The 17,053-nt window shown below is 35.3% G+C and overlaps 1 protein-coding gene across 1 annotated transcript in view; it reads right to left on the bottom strand.

Moving 5' to 3' along the window:
- Positions 1–981: 981 nt before the first annotated feature.
- LOC140145856 (ATP synthase mitochondrial F1 complex assembly factor 1-like) overlaps positions 982–17,053 on the bottom strand; it is a 34,284-nt gene continuing 18,212 nt past the window's right edge. The window contains exons 7-10 of the mRNA XM_072167543.1: positions 16,565–16,660; positions 15,172–15,238; positions 12,440–12,480; positions 982–5,583 (exon numbers count right to left, since the gene is read on the bottom strand). Of these exons, the coding sequence (XP_072023644.1) occupies positions 5,389–5,583; positions 12,440–12,480; positions 15,172–15,238; positions 16,565–16,660 (399 nt within the window). The 3' untranslated portion in view covers positions 982–5,388. The remainder of the gene's footprint in view (positions 5,584–12,439; positions 12,481–15,171; positions 15,239–16,564; positions 16,661–17,053) is intronic.

Consider the following 17,053-nt stretch of genomic DNA (forward strand, 5'->3'; position numbering starts at 1 on the left):
CTGCTTTTGGAGTCTGAATGATCTCGGTCTCCACAATTTTTAAATTAAAAATTAAATTAAATTAAATTAGAGTTAAAACTCTCTACGCACAAATTATGTTTTCTCATGTAGGCCTACTTGGCTTGGTCGTGCGGATAATATAAATACAAGTAGCTGCTTTTGGAGTCTGAATGACAATGTACCCAGGAAACACAAAACGTTTTTAACAGGTTAGGCCTATATTCTGGATTCTTAAGAGGTTTTGGTAAAAATATTTCAATAACATTAAATGTTGCGTTATACAAAGGGACAAAAATATTTTCAAAATGTTATTGTAAAATATCCAAAATGTCACTTACAATGTTCCAGCATGGACCCGACAAATTATATTGAACAAAATGTCATGGTATCTATACCAAAAAGAGCAAAATTTACATGGAATACAACACAGACAAAATCATATCCTGCTTTCTGCTGAAGATATCATCATGCAGTGAACACAAAACAGCCACCTGATATCTTGCATGCTATCTACTGAAGATAGTAATGCATTGAATGCATTAGAACAATCCGATGTCATTCTATCTAGTAAAGATAGTAATGCATTGAACACAAAACATGCTAAAGATAGCAAATATTATTGCATTGAACACATAGCACCATGTTATCTACTGAAGATAGCAAATATTAATGCATGAACATAAAACAGCATACTATCTATTGAAGATAGCAAATACTAATATATTGAACACAAAACATCATGCTATCTACTGAAGATAGCAAAATACTAATACATTGAACATAAAACCGCATGCTATCTACTGACGATAGCAAGTATAAATGCACTGAACACAAAACAGCATGCTATCTACTGAAATACAAAACAGCATGCTATTTACTGAAGATAGCAACATATTAATGCACTGAACATAAAACAGCATGATATCTACTGAAGATAGCAACATATTAATGCATTGAACACAAAACAGCATGCTATCTACTGAAGATAATATCAATGTATTGAACACAAGAAACATGCTTTCTTCTGAAGATAACAATATAACAATGCATTGAACACTAAATATCCACCCAATGTCATGTTATCTGCTGAATATAGCAAACATTTATGCATTGGACACAGCATGCTATCTACTTAAGATAGTAAATATAAATGCATGAACACAAAACAGCATGTTTTCTACTGAAGATAGTAAATAAAAAATGCATTGAATACAAAAGAGCATGCTATCTACCGAAGATAGCAAATAGCATGTTGATATCTTAAGTAGAAAGCATGTTTTGTGCTCAATGGATTTATATTTGCAATCTTCAGTAGATACAGAGTGAGTCAAAAAAAGTGCAATAGAGAAAAGAATCCAGTTTTATTTTAGAACTGAATTGAACCTTTTAGGTTTAAAAACATTTAATAAATGATTTATCCATTAGTGAAATCAAGGAATAAGCATTTACCATTTTATTTTGTTTTTATGACACATTTTTAGCGATACCCAAGTTTAATGTTAGTCCAAGAGACCTCTAAAATTTGAATGTCAGCCCACTCTGTTTAAGGTGAATTGGAACAACTGCCATTTTTTAAACTTATTGGCATTGAAATAAACGGAGCACCCAAAGTGTTATTGCCCTTTGTCTTGTTTAAGGAGAAGAAACATTATTTCCATTTTACCTTTACTTTAAAGATGTTTATTCTATATCAAAAACATACAACTTTTTTTATGGATTTTTTAAATGTCGAAATGAAATGCACAAATTGACATAAAGTGCATTACAAATATCCAGTAAGTTCGACATATTGGGATCAAAAAACTGGAGTTGGACTCGAGTGAGGTATGAAGGACTTAAAGTAATGTTAGAAAGTTTGTTTGAACAGAAAAAAAATTTAAAATAATGCAAAAATCAACCTGCAAAATGGCACCTGGGAACCAAGGGAGAACAGTGCCAGTGCATTGATTGGTCACCCCAGGTTAAATAAGAAATAAATAAAATAAAATAAAATAAGTTAAAGTCAGTTTCAAAGCTGGTGCCTTTATCGCACATTGTGTGCTCTCATTCAAAATGCATGGTACCTCGTGGATAAACAATGAAATTGGGTATCGCAGCAGAAGGACTCATGAAAATTAAATGATAGTTGTGATTCACTTCATTTTTTCACAGAAGGTGACTACTGAGTGTGGAATTTATAGAAACTTTCAAGAATGGAAAAGTTTATATTTACTATCTCCAGTAGATGGCGTGCTATTTTGTGTTCAATGCATTAATATATAGTTATCTTCAGTAGATAGCATATTAATGCATTGAACACAAAACATCCACCCAATGTCATGCTAATTACTCAGGATAGCATACAAATAAATTGAACACAAACAGTATGCTATCTGCTGATGATAGCAATATATTATTGCATTGAACAATATGCTATCTACTGAAGATAGCAAATATAAATGAATTAAACACAAAACAACATGCTATCAACTGAAGATAACATAACAAATATAAATATAATTGGGGGGTGTGTCGACATGAAAAGTGCATCATCATGCAAAACTCCAACTTTATGGGGATCATTTCTCCCAAACTACACCCTAGAACATTCAAATTCTCTAACCAGAGTTTTTTTTGTGTGTCGATTTCAAATTTGCTAAAATTAAATCCATAACATACTTCAAACAATGTTAAAAGGTCCCAAAAATGAGGACAATTTCATTTGAACCATACTTCTGCTTCACATTATATACTATGCTTGAATACATCAATGAAATATATTTTAAAACAATACTGCCTGAGCCCCGCAGATTACTATTTATCTCACCTCGGAGCCCATATATTTAACCAGAACCTTTTTTATCTCTTAAGGATACATACTTATTCCTGTAATAACACATTATATACAAGATATCTGACAATGTTATCTACTGAAGATAGCAATATGTTTATTTATTTAACACTCTAGTCTATATTCTGCATACATAAATTATTTATCTTCTTGGATTGAACACAACAGTCATCTGATAAGATTGCAAAATATTTATGAATTGGACACACTCACACATTTAATATTCAGTGATTTGTTTTCTGCTGAAGATCGCAACAGATATAATATACTTTTATTGATGTACAGTTCAACAACTTTTCCTATACCTTTGTACAGGAACCATCCGTTTTTATTCGGCGATAAACCTATATTACTTGTCAAATTCGGCATGTCTGAAACTTCTGTGTTTACTTGTTGAATTCGGCTAATGGTAGCAGGCGGCTAAACATTGCTATTTTATTCTGTAGTCTTGTTGTTCACTTGATCTTCTTTAAAGGTTTAGTGGCAATGGCTAACTGACATTCCTCATGAAACAATCATGTGAATTAGGCGATGTTTGCCTTATTTTCATTGTTTAAAGAGATTCAATCATGTTCCGCCATTGTTCATCACTGTTCAACAACTCTTGTCTGGTACGTTTGCATGGTTTACTTCGCTCGGGCAGCTAAAACTACCCTCACGAAGTAAACCATGTGGACGACACGGACGCATCATTGTTATGTGGTGATGAACAACGGTGAAACATGATTGAATCCCTAAACCACTTTAAAGCCACCTGATGATACTGGTGATCGTAGAACAATGATAAATATTAAAATAAAGTGAAACAGGTCTATATAAACATGTACTAGACCCCAATATCATCAAATTGATGTCCTCTGCACGTGCCATGCATTAATGGAAGTTGGTAAGTTCATATATAAATAAGTACAGTAAATAATATTACGCTGAGCAGCCAAAGGAAGTGTCTATGGAACAGGCCTACTTGCATTCTGTTGCACAGTGCTCCGCAATTGACAAAATGATCACATAGTAAGTGGGTTACTTGTAAGCATTTCTAATTTCATATAATTTTTTGCAGATTTGGGGTAAACTTCATTCAAAGGGAAGGTAAAACTTCACACTTTAATAATTTTACACTGCAATTTGCAAATTCCAATTACATGTTGTGCTGATTTTGGAGATGATGCCTACAATTGCACCTAATACTTGAAATTGTTGTTCGTTATGACTACAAGCTACTTAGTACTCAAGGTTTATTCCCCAGAGTAGGCCTAAGAAATATTTTCATCCTTGCCCAGGATTTGAAACTGGGACCCCTGGGTATCTAGACCAGTGCTCTTACTACTGAGCTATCAAAGAAGCTTATGACATAGAATCCTTATAGTTAAGGCCCAAGGTTCCAAATCATAGCTCTCCCGCTTCTCTAGCATCAAGTATTAAAGATAAGTGATATTTTATCAATTCTAGCATGTTAATGGCAGAATCATGATGACTAAGAGTGACCAAATAGAACCAGAGATTAATGGTGTGCACATAATTTATTCTTATGATTCTTATTATGAGTAGGCCAAGTAAGAAAAAAATTGTTGGGTTCATTGTTGAACATATGCAGTAACATTGTCCTTTGGGTCCTCTGAGGCCAAATTGTAATGGCCAAGCACTGAAGAATTTTCCCAGCACTGGTTCTACAATCAGTGTGCTAGTTTGGGAGATGAATTTGGCAGATGCAGTAAGTTACAAATTGCAGATAAGTCTAATATGCTTGAAACTTTTGGGTTTATCGTTGAACATATCTAGTCAACTTGTCTACTCTGGCTATTTTGCAAAATCTTTGAGAATCTGCACAATCAGTGAGTATCACATAAAACAGTTCAATAACGTTATGATTTGGGATAATTCCACCAGTATGTCTTCAAATTACTTCATCAGCATGGTTGAAACTGTTGGGTTCATTGTTGAATGTCTGCAAGAATCTTGTCCTCTGTGTTGTCTCAGACCAAATTGCAATGGCTCATCTCTGAAATTTTTTGTAACTTTATGGTTTGGCATATGATGTTGGTAATTCCACCAGTAAGTTTTGAAATTGCTTAATTACATCCAAATGGTTGAAACTGATGGGTTCATTGTTGAATGTCTGCAAGAATCTTGTCCTCTGTGTTGTCTCAGACCAAATTGCAATTGCTCATCTCTGAAATTTTTTGTAACTTTATGGTTTGGCATATGATGTTGGTAATTCCACCAGTAAGTTTTGAAATTGCTTAATTACATCCAAATGGTTGAAACTGATGGGTTCATTGTTGAATGTCTGCAAGAATCTTGTCCTCTGCATTGTCTCAGACCAAACTGCAGTGTCTTTTGACGGAAAACTTTTTGCAACACTGATTCTACAATTTCTCTGCTGATTTGGGAAACGATGTCGGTAATTCCATAAGTTTTCAAAATTGCTTTTAAATTACACCACATGCTTGAAACTGATGTTGGATTCATTGTTGAAAGTTCGCAGCAACCTTGTCCTCTGCATTGTCTCAGACCAAATTGCAGTGGCTTATCACAGAAAACTTTTCCCAACACTGGTTCTACGATTGCTCTGCTGATTTGGGAGATGATGTCGGTAATTCCATCTGTAAGTTTTCAAATTGCTTAATTACATCCACATGCTTGAAACTGTTGGGTTCATTATTGAAAGTTTGCAGCAACCTTGTCCTCTCTGGGTTATCTGTTGCATAATAAAGCTGGAGTTGATTGGCTAGGATTGCTGCATCTTGAATACCCTGGAAAAATGAAACATGGAAAGTATATTATAGAAGCATATATATATGTATATGAAGTATACGAAGTAGATAAGGCTGACTTGCCAGTAAACAAAGTGCTCAATCCATAAAGGAGAGCGTAAGTATAAACAGAAGTAATGCAAAAATTAAATTTTTATGCAACTGGCAGTTTCATCCATGATGGAATCATCAGGCATACTGGTCTTAAAACTACAGTACAAGCACACACATATATAAATACAATCGTTATACACTTGATATAAACTGCTATGAAGTATATAAACTGTAGTATATGAAGTATATATATGTGTGACCTGCTACCATGAAATGAGCGTAAAGTTGCAAACTGGTAGTTTGAAATGCCCTGGCTACTGTGGTGTTCTTTGTTTCACATACACCTGTTCAAGGCTGAAGTATGCAACAGGTATGAGACTGCACTTTCCTAAAAAAACTGAAAATGTGTGTGAAATTGGGCAAAAAATACCAAAAACAGGCTGAAATTAAATAAAGTTGCGACAAAATGTTGACTAAAAAATAAAGAATTCAGTTTTAAACCTGAAAATTCTCATGCCTGATGCAAGTCCTTTATGAATGAGGGCACAATGGGTCATTCAAGAAAGACATACTACATGTACTGGCTTTGATCGTAGCAGGTCACATATATAGTTTGATGTTTTGAGTGTGTACTTCTTAAGAATCATATGGGATATTCCAGTTGAAATCTGTACACCTCCTATGGAAGACATGACTTTAATCACTCACAGAGAGGGGTGTAAATTTCAAATAGAGCCACCCTGTTATGGTATCCCCATTTGAAATTCCAAACTCTCTGTGTGGAAGATTAGGGTCATGTCTTCCATAGAAATTTGAAATCCATACACTACTTGTTAACATTAAATATTACGTATATGGTCAATTCCAGCCAAAGCGGGACAAAATTCTCTCTGGGGCCATTTTGAAAATGTTTTCCTTTTCAATTCTAGACTTATCAAATGAGACGATCATATCTAGTGAATCATCAGGAGGAAGTGCCATCGGATTGAAAAATAACTTTTCTTGCTAGACCAAATAAAGTGTTAAATGCGCATATGCATGTTACCCACGAATTCAAGAGTGCACACCAGTAAATACAAGCCTCCTACACCCTGTGAGGAAAAAATCAGTGTTTTAAACGAGGAAATGTGCAAGATGACTGAATTAAATCCATTAGAAAAGGCTTAAAACCCAACTATTATGCCCTTATTCATATTTACTCCTCATTTAGGCCTGGGAAATAGATTGTCTGTGAAACATGAGCAGGATCTGACTTTTTATTACAATTTGGCTAAACTTTCAAAATGTGTTACATTTCAGAAACACCAAGCTATTTGTGAGGTGGCGTACGCTGTATGGGCTATAGGGTGATCTAGTCGGCATTTTCCTGGAAAAAAATGCTGGACTCCGTGTATAATTTCTACAATAGATGACTTCATCTGACCTTCGACTTGCAGAAAAAGTAAGTTTTGAAGAACTGAGTCGCTCTGGAGTCAAGAAAATGACGTTTTCCTGGACCCTGTTTGTACAGAAAGTCAATGGGAGCTATTTACTGGTGTGCACCCTGTACAATTTTGACCTTTTGACCTCGGTCACAATGTTTTCCTTCGAGTTTTAAATTGTTATCGATAAAATACTTCAAAGTGAAGCTACAAATGACTGTGTAGCATATCAGTTAGGTGGTTTCTAGCTTGTTTAGCAAACTACCTGCAGATTTTTGACTATTGAAGGAGTATAAAGGTAAGATTTGTGTACAAATAGGACCTAAATCAGTGAAATTCATACTCGGATCACTCAGATCACTGACATAGCATTGTAAGGCGATGCATGAGCATGCATCATGAGACTTCCAAATTTGGCACTGCTGTCCTGCTCTATCATAGAATTGCAAAAGCTCAAGAAAATCATTCCCACCATGGTTCGAGCATGCATTTAGAAGGCTGTGATTGGCTGATTGGAACCTGCATTGGCCACTATGTTGGTAAGCTTAAAAATTACACTGACCATTTTTGGTCAGCTTTAACATGTTTTAGGCAAGCTAATTTTCATCACTGTACCCAGGCTCTACTCCCAGGGCTTTATATGTTATGTAGTTACTAGCCATGTACAGTGGTGTAGCATGATATATCCTAGGGGGGGGGGGGGGGGGTCCTGGCACAGACCACTATGGGGGGGGGGGGGGGGGGGGGAGCATCACCAGGCCCTAGGGGCACCCAAGCACTTTTTCTGCAATTTTCCTCAGGGATTTTCAAAATTTTAAATCAATTGACAGGGGACATGATGCCCTTTCACCCCCCACACACACACCCACCCATGCAACCACCCCCACCCACACCCCTATGATGCTACACCACTGGCCATGTATTTTCTCCTCATTTGCTTATAATGCAATTTGCTTATCTTCGTGTTTGCTTGCTCTTATTTAGAGAGATTGAAATGTGAAATCATGAAATTACTTAATTTTGTCATTGCTATCAGCAGTAGATAGCAAAATATTCTAAAAATAGTACCATGTCAATTAGCTGATTTGCATAGTAAAAGCCCCTTCAAACTGAAAGAAACCAGTCTAACTAAGTTTACTAATGTCCAAATTTATGATTTATTATATAAACATAAAAACATAAAAATTGTTTAGAGTGCACACCAGTAAATACAAGCCTCCTACACCCTGTGAGGAAAAAATCAGTGTTTTAAACGAGGAAACGTGCAAGATGACTGAATTAAATCCATTAGAAAAGGCTTAAAACCCAACTATTATGCCCTTATTCATATTTAATCCTCATTTAGGCCTGGGAAATAGATTGTCTGTGAAAAATGAGCAGGATCTGACTTTTTTATTACAATTTGGCTAAACTTTCAAAATGTGTTACATTTCAGAAACACCAAGCTATTTGTGAGGTGGCGACGCTGTATGGGCTATAGGGTGATCTAGTCGGCATTTTCCTGGAAAAAAATGCTGGACTCCATATATAATTTCTACAATAGATGACTTCATCTGACCTTCGACTTGCAGAAAAAGTAAGTTTTGAAGAACTGAGTCGCTCTGGAGTCAAGAAAATGACGTTTTCCTGGACCCTGTTTGTACAGAAAGTCAATGGGAGCTATTTACTGGTGTGCACCCTGTACAATTTTGACCTTTTGACCTCGGTCACAATGTTTTCCTTCGAGTTTTAAATTGTTATCGATAAAATACTTCAAAGTGAAGCTACAAATGACTGTGTAGCATATCAGTTAGGTGGTTTCTAGCTTGTTTAGCAAACTACCTGCAGATTTTTGACTATTGAAGGAGTATAAAGGTAAGATTTGTGTACAAATAGGACCTAAATCAGTGAAATTCATACTCGGATCACTCAGATCACTGACATAGCATTGTAAGACGATGCATGAGCATGCATCGCGAGACTTCCAAATTTGGCACTGCTGTCCTGCTCTATCATAGAATTGCAAAAGCTCAAGAAAATCATTCCCACCATGGTTTCGAGCATGCATTTAAAAGGCTGTGATTGGCTGATTGGAACCTGCATTGGCCACTATGTTGGTAAGCTTAAAAATTACACTGACCATTTTTGGTCAGCTTTAACATGTTTTAGGCAAGCTAATTTTCATCACTGTACCCAGGCTCTATATGTTATGTAGTTACTAGCCATGTACAGTGGTGTAGCATGATATATCCTAGGGGGGGGTCATGGCACAGACCACTATGGGGGGAGGAGCATCACCAGGCCCTAGGGGCACCCAAGCACTTTTTCTGCAATTTTCCTCAGGGATTTTCAAAATTTTAAATCAATTGACAGGGGACATGATGCCCTTTCACACCCCCCCCACACACACCCACCCATGCAACCACCCCCACCCACACCCCTATGATGCTACACCACTGGCCATGTATTTTCTCCTCATTTGCTTATAATGCAATTTGCTTATCTTCGTGTTTGCTTGCTCTTATTTAGAGAGATTGAAATGTGAAATCATGAAATTACTTAATTTTGTCATTGCTATCAGCAGTAGATAGCAAAATATTCTAAAAATAGTACCATGTCAATTAGCTGATTTGCATAGTAAAAGCCCCTTCAAACTGAAAGAAACCAGTCTAACTAAGTTTACCAATGTCCAAATTTATGATTTATTATATAAACATAAAAACATAAAAATTGTTTAGAGTGCACACCAGTAAATACAAGCCTCCTACACCCTGTGAGGAAAAAATCAGTGTTTTGAACGAGGAGACGTGCAAGATGACTGAATTAAATCCATTAGAAAAGGCTTAAAATCCTACTATTATGCCCTTATTCATATTTAATCCTCATTTAGGCCTGGGAAATAGATTGTCTGTGAAAAATGAGCAGGATCTGACTTTTTATTACAATTTGGCTAAACTTTCAAAATGTGTTACATTTCAGAAACACCAAGCTATTTGTGAGGTGGCGTATGCTGTATGGGCTATAGGGTGATCTAGTCGGCATTTTCCTGGAAAAAAATGCTGGACTCCGTATATAATTTCTACAATAGATGACTTCATCTGACCTTCGACTTGCAGAAAAAGTAAGTTTTGAAGAACTGAGTCGCTCTGGAGTCAAGAAAATGACGTTTTCCTGGACCCTGTTTGTACAGAAAGTCAATGGGAGCTATTTACTGGTGTGCACCCTCAAGCCTTTTTCACCTGTTGTGCGCCATAAAATTTCACTTTCTTTAATATCTTTCAATATTTTATGTGTGACTCATATACACTAGAAATCGGTGAAGACTTTGAGCGTAAAATAGAATTTTATTACATATATCTACAAAGAAATATTTTGGTTATTACAAATTTTAAGAAAGAACCAGGTGTACAGTTAAGATTGTGTCAATTCTTGAACTCTTTCCAAAGTGGCTGTCATTTAACATTACTGTATTATTTGAAAGATTAGAATAAATGCTTCATATAAATATAAAGTTAGATTTTGTATCTAAATCGCAGGATGAGGATCTCGGATGGATTCGTGGGTAACAGCGTCTGGAAAATAGCATTTCCTAGTATTTTTTTTAATAAAAATAAAAATACTTTTCCGCATGTGAATAATTCAGGCTGCAATGGCACTAAAATGAATTTTAATCAAAATACAAACTACATGGAATATTTAGAATGGATCATTATGGCATTTTGGGTATAAAAATTTTGAGAATAATGAAGTTGCCAAATTCAAATAGACAGAGCAAACAGTTTTATATTATTATTTTAGTAAAATCATTCCATATTTTCATGCAGCAATATTCTATTAACTTGTGTTTGACAGTTCCTATGAACTAAAACACTATCAATACATTGTTAACTATAATTTAAGTAGGGATTAGTGGGTAACCAAAATGTTCGTGGGTAACACATATTTGAAGGTATGTATTGGTAGGCAGCAAATAAAAAATATTACAGAAGGTTGGAAACCATCATGCGGTTATTCCTCCATTGTGTTTCAATGATTCCCGTTTCTCTAACCAATTGCATTTACCCAAAAAATGGTAATTTAGGATAATCAATCAAAACCTCATGATACAGCTTCAGTATACCTTCAAGAGGACGCTATTAAACAGGACTGTTTTGGAACCTATTTAGCATGTTTTCAAAATGTTAAGATGCATAAGAAACATATAATTTACTGAGTAAATCCTTGGATTCGTGGGTAACGCCGAATTCGTGGGTAAAGCTATAAGTACTATAGTACCGTTTGGGGTTTGCGTTTCTTAGGTGCATAAACTGTAAGTACTGTAAAAATTATAGCATACCCATGGCTTGAATATGTGCTGATTTAAACTTAAAATAAACAATCACCTTGTTTTTCAAGGTTAGCATCTATTCGGGATTCGTGGGTAACAAAAGTTTAAACCGTCGTAGATTCCTTTTTTAAAGCGGCGAACGTATTTTTACGATTTGCAATTTTAAGCGCTTGTCAAACTAAATTCAGTGTCCAAAGTCATTAAATGTTAATTTAAGTTATGGCAATTATATTTGCTGGACTCGTGGGTAACAGTTGATACGTGGGTAACGTCAGATTTGATTTTATGGAATTTTATGGGTAAAACGTATTTGCATAAAATAATCACTTGGACCTCAGAATTATAGAACGAAACTTCGTTTCATGATATAGTCATTTATGGCATATTCACTTAACATTTTTCAGAACAATCATTTTATTTTTGATACGCTTGAATAACAAAATTATTAGCCAAATTGACTTAATGGCCTCTAGAGTCCACAAACTTTGGTGGAATTCAATCGTTTTACATATGATGAGAGATCACATAAGCGTCTTTCTAACGGTAATAATTTCATTTTGATTGAAGGACATTCAATGACATATATGGTGCTTTATCTTTGAATTAAGTAGGTAACCCCAATTCATTTAAGCCATTATAACTTGTCCCCTGGTATGACTTGCTAGTAAAGGCCTATATGCACAAAGAGAGCACATTGGACGTGACATGATATGCTCCATCAATAACGTGATTTCCTTTATTAATGACATTTTAAAGTGGAAAGTTAACATAGAGTGAATCTTGTCCCGCTTTCGCTGGAATTGACCATATATGTTCAATAAATATCATTGCTACAGTTTGGAGACCATTGAAAATAAATAATAAGTGCAAATTTTGCACTCCACTTTTGACTTGTTAAGCTGGTGATATGCTTGCACCTGGGTACCTGCCGAAAATGACATAGGGTACCTGGGCACAAAATTACCAGAAAATCACAGCTTTATGTCTCGAAACATGCAAAATTTGTTGGACGGAAAATTGTTAAATTAGTTTCTACATATTTAAAGGGTTGATAATCCTCCTCAAATCATCTTACCATTGCAGAAGTGTCCAGCTCCCCTCTCATTAGCACAATACCTGTATAACAATATGGGAAAATAGATTATAATTTTGTATACATGTAACGATCGTAAGATGATTTTCCGGCACACGATTTATGCTGACATTGTAACAAGGCAAACGTCAAATCATCTAATTTCAGATTTTGGCACCTTTGTTAGTGGCATAGATGTGCTTAAATCAGCCTGTTAGTGGTTAACGCGGCTGTGTACTCTAGCCATTGTTTCTTTCTCAAAATTGACTTTTTATGATATGTTTGTACCTTGTTATGTTTTTTATAAATACAAGGAATGAAAATCCAGATTTGTAAACTCCAACTGCAATATTTTAAGGATTTTATTTCACTATTCCACTCGTGTTTGAAATTGAAAAGGAAAGAAAATCTTTGTTGTACCAGCAAGGTACACGCGGCGCAACAACTCATCGCGTTGCGTGTCGCGCAATTTGTTAACGCACAAATACGCTGACGATACGCGACGCTTATCTGCATGCTTGGCGCATCTTATGGAAACACCACGGAAGCACTGATTTCACAAAAACCTAGTGGTCAAATGGCTCCGTTTTAGCTGATAAAATGTGGGTTTTTTCAAGTTCTTTCCCCGATTTAAATATCAAGTTATGAATGGATTTCGCTCAAAATTCTCAAGGGGCTGTGGATTTACCCGATGTTCACGTAATATAAGTTACAAAAGCGAAAACTGTCGCATTCTCCTGTGAGATTCGATGAAAGTGCAAAATGTGACCACTTTAAACTTCAACGGCCATTATTTCAATGTTCATTTTCTCGGTAAAATGACGATTTAGGTACACGATAACTCAATAAATACAGCATCTATAGGTAAGCAAATATGATCATCGTAAAAAGCATGATCGACTCAAGAAAGCAGTTTTCTCATTTTTTTATATTTTGGTCTATTTCCGATTTTGGGCATCATTTTGTGCAAATAGGTAGTTTTTGAATTTTAAAAAGTTCATTTTGATGCCTTATATGGTCAATATCTCAAGAAATAAGGCCAATATCAAAAAAATAAAAAATCCGCTTTTTGGAATGGAGCCTCAAGATTGAGCTAAAAACAAAATAAAATATTTTGGAAAGAGTGTTTTTTGTTATGATGTACCTAACAAATATTGCCAAAAACTCACTTTTTGTGATTTTCTTCAAAATTGTTGTTTTTACCCCAAATCTCTATTTATATTAAGATTTATTGATGTCTTGCCTTCATAAAAATGTATACTTTTATATGTTTTATGTGAAATAATTACAAAGTTATTGCACTTTTACTACATGCATGTCTGAGAGTACACAGCCACCTTAAGTCAAAAGCAGTATACTAAAGACATAATAATAGGCATGTCCACTAAAAATTGAAGTATTTTTAAATTGATTTAGACCTAACTTATTGGCTGGGAATTGATGAAAGAAACATTTTGGCGTTTAAATAATCTTAATCGGACGTTTCATTCCAGAGATATGGCCTTTTGAGTGTTACGGTTTTATATAGGGCTGCTAGAACATGTTAAAAAGTTAACAGAAAGTGCAATTTTAAGGTACTTTTTCTTAATGTATTTATTAACTAGCGTTATCTGGAACATTATATTTGCTTATAACAACATGAAAATAAGATCATCCTGAAAATTTAATCGATTTTGTTGACATACAACAAAAATATAAGACCTCAAAACCCATAGTTTGTTTGGTGAAATCGCAAGCATGATCATAGATGTCCTACATTGTAAATATCTCCATAAAGGAGATGAACAATAAGTGCATTATTTCAAATGAATGGCGGTAGTCTTAAACATTGTTCAATCTTTTACGGTCAGCACATTTTATCTTCAAAAATTATTATATTTCATCATGGCATAAGTTTGGTAATATTAATCACTACCAATTTTGAGAAATTTGCTCCAACTCAAAGGTTATCTTTAATACATTGAGCAATACACTGTGTGTGCATGGAAGCCATGATGGATAGCATATGAAATGGACATGGTAGTGAGAAGTGCATGATTTGAGATGGGCATGGTAGGCTTAAACATTCTTAAATTTCTTAACATCCTGTACATTTTGTCTTCAAAAATAGTTACATTTTATGACTATGTAAGTTTGCTTGTCTGATTCACTCCAAATTCGGAAATAATTGCGTTTGAACACCTGATGCACGGGATGGTGTCACTTCAACCTGTTGTAGTTCTCATCTCATTAAATTTTTCATTAAAAAAAGTTGATCTCTGCATGAAGGAAGGTCCTCTCTATTCACTGACCAATCAGGAAAAAGTTTGGTTAATGTTTTCCGGTGGAATCAGGAATTTCTTGATACGCCCTGATAGGCATACATTTAGTTCAAAAACGAGTATGTACGCCTTTTAAGTGGCCTGGGATTTCTTGTATCGATCAGGTTCTCCATAGACAATACGTGTGTGAGTGCACACAGTAAATGAAAAATCGTTCTAGTGGAAACTGTATGGACAGTGGGCATCCCTAATAATAAAACGTTTTACGTGAATCTGTCATTTCTCTACTTAATTTTCCCTGCAATCACAAAGTGGGCCTTTACAATTTATATACAAAACATTTATTATTTGAACAGTTGCCAAAAGCTGTATTCCGGTAAGAAATATTTGTAAAACATATTGGCGATTAGTCCCTAACAATACTGACGTATCCCTGCAAATTACTGTCTGACCTCCAACTGCCGGCACACTTACCTTTGTCCTTCTGCAGTTCTGTATAGTGGCGTAGAGTCAATGCAATTGGAGCATTTTCTTGATATGCCTGTAGTTGTAAACATATAATAATAGAGGTAATAATCTCGGCATGCATTATGGCATTATCGTGCAGGGCATCAAATCTCTAGCATATTTTGGTGTGAGTCTCATCTTTAGGCACTTTTTGGTGAGCAGATGACCACAAAGTGCTCTAGAAGTGGCAAAATGCAAACTATTGTACTCCAAGCAAATTTTGGTATTTGATGAATATGGGTCCCGACTATCTCACAGCTAAAAAGTACCTAGCCAGAATGTCTGTGGGGGAAAATGTTCATCAAACTTTATGCTGGGGTCACATTTCAAAATTGCTCAGATTTGTTAAAAACCACACCAAAGTATTTCTCTAGCTGTATAAGGGTTCAGAAAAATTATAGGATCAGTCATGTATGGTTCTTGAGTTATATGCAAAATTGTAACATGTCAAAATTTAAGCTTCACAGCTAGGGGTTAAAAAACCCAAAATGCTCTGATTTTGATCAAAATGGTCTTGGTCAAAATCTGCTTCAAACAGGCTGTTTTTAAAAAAGAATAGTTTACCATATCTCATGTGTTGCGTTAACTAGGTGTTTGGGCAAAACAGGTCAATCACCTTTGAATCCTGTTAACTTTGACAATTGTGATCACTTCACCCAAGTAACACAAATTCTGAGTATGGCAAACTATTCTTTTTCAAAAACAGCGTTCCAAGCGGAACAATCTGAGACCAATTTTTTAATCAAAATCAGAGCATTTTTTATTTTTTTACCCCATGAAGCCAAAGCGAAAAAATTGACAACTTGAGATGTCCGCTATGAGCCAAAATTATCCCATTTCCTATGACCAAGCTCAATAACCTCCATTCACAAGCATGTCTCAAAGGTTGACCTCAAGTTGTGGATTAGTTGAGTTTTTGTACCCAACACACTCAAAGGTCATTCTGCACACATGGAAGCATATCGGGGGTTTAGAACTGTGTACTGACTGAGATCCTATAGTAAAAATTTCATTTGAATGAACATGGCTGCCAACAGCTATACGTGATTCCGACCGCAATTGTATGTCGCATATTTCAATGTACAACATGAACATACAACCGTGGATACAATAATGAGAATATAATCATGAGTGAGTTGGCATGGTTGGATTCACTTCAAGAGAATCTTCATGCCGTTGACAGCTATAGTATGTCGCAAATTTTAAAGTACAACAAGGACACATGACCGTGGATACAATAATGAAAATATTAACCAATCATGAGTGAGTTGGCATGGTTGGATTCACTTCCACAGAATCATCATGCTGTTGACAGCTGTGTTCATTCAAATGAAATTTCTACTGTAGTGTTTCCACTAACCTGGTAATTGATGAGTGATGTAAAAAAGCACTGATGTCCATGAAACTGGGCAAAGACAAACTCATAACCTTGCGCTCTGGGTAATGGATACAAAAACTGTATGGAAAAATAACAGCACATACAATGTATACATTAATCATTCATTGTAAATACAGCACAAAAGAAATTCCTCACTCTAAGTCTAATGACCCATCATCAATATAACCATGATCATGTGACAAAAACTTGATTGATACAGTTTTATGCTGACTCTTGTTAGCTATAATTTGACTCATACCACATTTGTTACTAAAAGCTCTAAATTGACAACGATTGATTACAGTATTTAAAATTAGGTTAAGTTGCCAATCAAAATAATCACATGGTCGAAATTCTTGGGCATTGTCAAGCTATGAACCCCGTTGACTATCCCAAGTGCCTGTTCAAAATGCAGTTTATTCAATTGGTCATTTAAAATGTATAATTAACACAACATATTTTGGAATCGGG

The sequence above is a fragment of the Amphiura filiformis genome, chromosome 2 (genome assembly GCF_039555335.1).
Source record: "Amphiura filiformis chromosome 2, Afil_fr2py, whole genome shotgun sequence".
Classification (NCBI taxonomy): domain Eukaryota; kingdom Metazoa; phylum Echinodermata; class Ophiuroidea; order Amphilepidida; family Amphiuridae; genus Amphiura; species Amphiura filiformis.